General features: G+C 35.9%; 1 protein-coding gene across 1 annotated transcript; it reads left to right on the forward strand.

Annotated features, from left to right (window-relative positions):
* Window positions 1–462, forward strand: LOC120230015 (keratin-associated protein 13-1-like). Its single transcript, XM_039229379.1, has one exon. It carries the CDS (start codon window positions 22–24, stop codon window positions 460–462), a length of 441 nt encoding a protein of 146 aa, XP_039085310.1. The 5' UTR covers window positions 1–21.
* The last annotated feature ends 5,568 nt before the right edge of the window (window positions 463–6,030 follow it).

The raw sequence follows: 6,030 nt of genomic DNA on the forward strand, positions 1-6,030 counted from the left end.
GAACTCACACCTCCTATAAACATGTGCTTTAGCTCCTGCTCTGGAAACTTCTCCTCCCGCTCCCTTGGGGGTTACCTGCGCTACCCAAGCTCCTCCTGTGGCTCCTCCTACCCCAGCAACACGGACCTCTGCTCTCCCAGCGCCTGCCAGCTGGGCTCCTCCCTCTACAGCGGCTTCCAGGAGACCCACTGTGAGCCCACCAGCTGCCGGAAGTCCTGCGTGGTGTCCAGCCCCTGCCAGATGTCCTGCTATCTCCCGAGGACCTCCACGCTCTGCAGTCCTTGCTGGATGACTTATGCTGGGCCCAGCAGCTTCAGGCCCCTGGGTTATAGAGTCCGTGGCTTCCCCACCTTGAGCTCTGGATCCACATTCTGCCACCCAACCTATTTTGGCTTTAGGAATCTCCAGTCAGTATGCTACAAACCAATCTATGGATCTGGCTTCTATAGATTAACTTGTTGAATGTCTGGATCTTTTTACAGAATGCTAACTATTTTTATTCTCACAAGAAATAACTCTCTATGGTCTCCAAAGACTAATTGTTCACCCTTTCTATGGCCACCCAGCTTAGCTTTCAGATTGGTTCTTACAGTATGTAAAACTAAGCAATAAATGTGAGCTTTCAATCATATAGCTCCATTGGTGATGGAAATCAAACAGTTATTACATAGCCTTTAAACATTAGAAAAATTGAATGATTTTAAGTAAATAAACACATTTATTCCAGCATCCAAATTTGTCATTTCGATGATTGCTTATCACATATTTCTTGACTAGGAATTTATTTTACTATTTATTGGATACAAATATATCTAATATATTGGGTGTATGTGTGTATATATATATATATATATATATATATATATACATATTTGCTTCACAAAGTAAGCTTTGAAATCATAGAGGCATAGGAGATAGAAGTTAGGGAACCTGAAATAAAATTTTTGGCTTTAGGGGCACCTGGGTGGCTCAGTTGGTTAAGTGTCAGACTTCAGCAGGTCAGGTCATGATCTTGCCATTGGGGAGAGTTCCAGTGACCTCGTGGTTGCTGAGTTTGAGCCTCTCACATGGGACTCTGCACTGACAGCGCAGAGCCTGCTTGGGATTCTCTCTCCCTCTTACTTTGCCCCTGTTCTGCTTGCTTTCACTGCCTCTCTCTCGAAATAAATAAATAAACTTTAAAAAATACTTTAACTTTTTGTCTTTAGACTTTTTCTATTTTATATAAACTTTGTGTAAAAAAAAATCTCAAGAACTAGAAAAATCTAATCCTTTAAATCATGTGAGTCTTTGTATCTCTCATCATAGGAGAAGAAAATCACAAAAAAATGGTAGATATATACAAAATACAGAAGGAAAGAATAAAATTTGGGTATAATGGTACATTTGCACATGAAAAAAATTAAATATAAATTTAACTTGTGACTATATATTATCAGAAAATACTAAATATAAAGCTTGAATAACTTCCATTAGACTCATCCAATATTAGTTGCGAAAAGTAACCAAACCCTCGAATCCCAGTGAATACATTTTGATGGAATTCCTTTCTTTATGGTATGTAAGAAGGAAATCAATTATGCTTGGTGTAAAGATTTGGGGATCAGATTGTGTGGGTATTTACCCTTATGTTCTGCAATGACTTAAACATTGAGGACCACAGCCTTTATGTCAGCAAAAAATGGAGATCCCTTATTTTTATTTTTTTATAGACATATGTTAAGGTTTTTTAGGCCATGCATGCCAGCAAACAATATGTTGCTATGTAAGACAGAGTTTGATAAAAGGACAAATCTAATAATAAAAAAATTATCTTTGTGTTAAGCTAAATAAATGTTCACATAGATTTTAAAGTCATTATTTCTTTAGAATCTTGAATGGCGCTTAGAGGGAGATATATTTTATGTGCTGAATTTTATTTAAACAGGAGGCAATGTAAGTTCAAAGTGAGTCAAGTTCTGGCCAAATATCCCAGGTTTATGGGGAAATCAATGTTCACAATTTCCTGAAAGATGGAGCCTATATGAGAAGTGAAAATGGAAATAGTATGGGTTGGAATAGAGGAAGTTTGGGAAGATAAAATGGAATGAACAAATCAAAGAGATACAAAGTTAGCTAGTATGTTTAGGGAACATTTGGGCAGTTAATTTACAACGAATAGAGGGTTTATTTGGTAAATAGAGTTAGATATTAATAATGGCTGCACATTATTCTGTCATTTTTAAGCCTGAATTTTGAATGACAATAATCCTACGTTTCATAGTCACCTATGAAATTTACTGGAACAGATTTCTAGTGATAATCTTCCATGTTTGTTGCCTAGTCTAAATAATTTTGCGTTTATCACAGAATGAATATTCTTACCAACCACCCTCATATATAGAAACTTAACATGATATTTATATCAATTATAACTTTTGAAAGCATTAGACTCGATTGTTTAAATCACTCTTATGAGTAAACACTTTAGCAGGACTTAAAAAAATAATCTATATATAAACTCTGGATCACTATCAGCTAAGAATTGCTAGATCAAAATTACAACAAGTTTTAAGTCAAAATAAATGGTATTTGGGCTACTTTCTTCCTGAGTTGTCCACTGATTCCAAAAATGTTAATGGGGTACTGGTGTGAATGAGTAGAATCAGATTTCAGGGCCTCATTTATAAAGAGGTTGGAATACAGGTAAACATTCTAGGCTTTTAAAGACTCTACCAGAATTTTATGAGTATGCAAACATAGAGTGTGTTTCATAGGAACTGAAGTCAACATCTGAATTGCATCAATCTTGATGATATTGAGAGTATTAGGAATCTTACCTCAGCTTGCTATAACTGAAATAAATCCTCCTGAAAATAGAGCCATTCAGAGCCTCCAATTATCTGCAGTAATTGATTAAAATTTACCAAGGTTACAAAAAGCCAAAACAGGAGCAAACCAAGAGACAACACAGAACACAAACCAACTTACCAACTTTCTAGATAAAGTACATATTAGAAATGTTACAGAAAAATAATTGTGGTTATTACTTTTAAGAAATTAAAGACAAGGGTTAAGAGTTTTTACAATGTACTAGAATATATAAAAAGGAAAATAAAAATATTAAAACTGTAAGGCACAATAATTAAAACGAACAAAGTCAAATTAATTTAAAGGCAAACCAAAATGATCTGAAACTCTGGGCCAGCCTCGCTCTCAGCTGAAATAGAGAATAAAATAATGAGCTCGGATCAGAGTGGCAACGTATCTGGTTGGAGTATCGGAGAAGTGGAGATGCCATCGAGCTGGTTTAAAGTGGGGACAATCCTGCTTAAGTCAATTCTTTAAGGAATCTTACTGTTATGCCCTTTGCCTTTCTATTTTTTTTTTAATGTTTTATTTATTTTTGAGAGAGAGAGACAGCGTGAGCAAAGGAAGTTCAGAGAGAGAGGTAGACACAGAATTTGAAACAGGCTCCAGGCTCTGAGTTGGCTGTCAGCACAGAACCCGATGTGGGACTTGAACCCAGAACCATGAGACCATTACCTGAGCTGAATAAGAATTTAACCGACAAAGCCACACAGGTGCCCCGCCCTTTGCTTTTCTAACATGCAGAGGGAAGGACTTACATTCTCTGGAAAACAATAAATGAATATATTTGCGTATGTTTATTTTTTGTGTGTATATGTATTGGTCATGTGTTTTTTTTTAAATTTTTATTTATTTTTTAGAAAGAGAGAGAGAGACAAAGTGTGAGTGAGAGAGGAGCAGAGATAGAGGGTGACAGAGAGTCTGAAGCAGGCTCTAGACTCTGAACTGTCAGCATAGAGCTTGATGTGGGGCTTGAACTCATATACAGTGAGATCATGACCTGAGCCAAGGTCTGATGCTCAACGGACTGAGCCAGCCAGGCGCCCTTAATCTTTTGTGTTTATAACTACAATTATAACTATGTAAATATAAGTATTTCTATTTCAAAATCCACTGATCTTTTGTTTATAATATTATAATTTAATAAAGCATTATAAAAAATTTTAAAGAGCAAGTAAATGTTACCCAATCAAAACTATCAATAGAAGCAAATTCACATTTACTACAAATATTAGAATTAGTTGGCACAGACTTTAAAGAGACTATGATGAACATGTAAATAATTTAAGAAAAATATGGATACAACTAATAAATAATTGGGAAATTAATAATAATAAATATTTGGGAATTTTAAGAGATGGAAATAATTTTTATTTTTTTTTTAATGTTTTATTTATTTCTAGGAGAGAGAGAGACAGCGTGAGCAGGGGAGGGTCAGAGAGAGAGGGAGTCACAGACTCTGAAACAGGCTCCAGGCTCTGAGCTGGCAGTCAGCACAGAGCCCTACGCGGGGCTTGAACCCACGAACCACGAGATCATGACCCAAGCGAAAGTCGGACGCTTAACCGACTAAGCCACCCAGGCGCCCCGAGAGATGGAAATAATTTTTAAAAATTAATGCGTATCCCTAAACAGAAAATTAAGACTTAAAATTAAGTAAAGACATAAAATTAAAATAGGATTATGACAATATTTGACAAAACAGAAGAAAGGATAAATAAACTTGAAAATAGTTTTTTTAAAAATATATATTATCCAATCTAAGCTACACAGTGAAGATTAAAAAAGGGGACAGTAAAGATTTAGAAACTTGTTGAAAAACATCAAGCAATTTAAAAACAGTGTAAGAGAAGTACCATAAAAAAAAAACGAGCAGAAAAATCAAAAACTATAGTAAAAACTTTTGTACATTTGACTAACAAGAAACAAAACAACAGCAAAAAAATCAATAAAACTTCCAACTCACAAACCCAAGAATCTTAGGACACTTGAATCAGGAGAAATCCACAGTAGGCACATTATAATGAACTGATTAAAAGCAAAGATAAAAAGAAAACCATAAAGTAGCTAAGGGAAAGAAGAAACATTACATATGGGGAATAGTGATAAGAAATACAGCTAATGTTCTTAACACCAGAAGAACATGGAATGATATATTTTTTTAAATTTATTAATTTTGAGAGAGAGAGCATGAATAGGGGAGGGGCAGAAAAAGAGGGAGAGAAAATTTCAAGTTGATACAGCACAGAGACTGATTCCAGACTTGAACCCATGAAGCATGAGATCATGACTTGAGCTGAAATCAAGAGTCCCAATCCAACCCACTGAGCCACCCAAGTGTCCCTGGAATATTTTTAAAAGGCTGAAAAGAAAAAGAAAATTCAGTCTTCTAGAATTTATATCAGTTCAAAATATCCTTAAAAAATGAAAGAAAAATAAACATATTCAGAAAATGTTTATCCCCCAAAAGTATCTATAAAGTCATTAATTTAATTTCTGGGTGCCTGGTGGCTCCCTCAATTGGTTGAGTGTCTGACTTGGCTGAGGGCATGAGGGCATGATCTCATGGTCCATGAGTTGGAGCCCCGCATCGGACTCTGTGCTGACAGCTCAGAGCCTGGAGCTGCTTCAGATTCTGTGTCTCCCTCTCTCTCTGCCCCTCCCCTGCTTGTACTGTGCCTGTCTCTCTCTCTCTCTCTCTCTCTCAAAAATAAACATTAGAAAAAAATCATTAATTTGACCCTGGATGATTTGATAAGTGATTCCTAGAAGTGTGTGCAATTGAAAAAGTAAGTACTATAATTAGTGGATGACACTGCTCAGATCAGAAACATTTGGCTCCATATCTCAAGAATGCAGTCCCAGAAAACAAACAAACAAACAAAAAGAATACAGACCCACAAACAAACAAAAAATGCAAGTCAATATTTCCATAGTAAACAGCACACATATTTTGAAACTGTCCAGTTGTATAATGTGGATAAATTTTAGGGTTTTTTGTTTTTTTTTTAAACAAAAAACAACCTCTGGAGGTCTGTAGTGTGCAGACCTGATCAATAAACAAGTTTGGGCTATGCCGACCAGGACCTGAGTGCATAGGAAGTCTCCTTCAACTGGATCCCATGTAGTCACTGTTAAATGAAGTAGAATTAGAGATAAGAATTAGCTGGAAGAGAATGA

This window comes from Hyaena hyaena, unplaced genomic scaffold, assembly GCF_003009895.1.
Source record: "Hyaena hyaena isolate Hyena2069 unplaced genomic scaffold, ASM300989v1 scaffold_2, whole genome shotgun sequence".
Taxonomy (NCBI): Eukaryota; Metazoa; Chordata; class Mammalia; order Carnivora; family Hyaenidae; genus Hyaena; species Hyaena hyaena.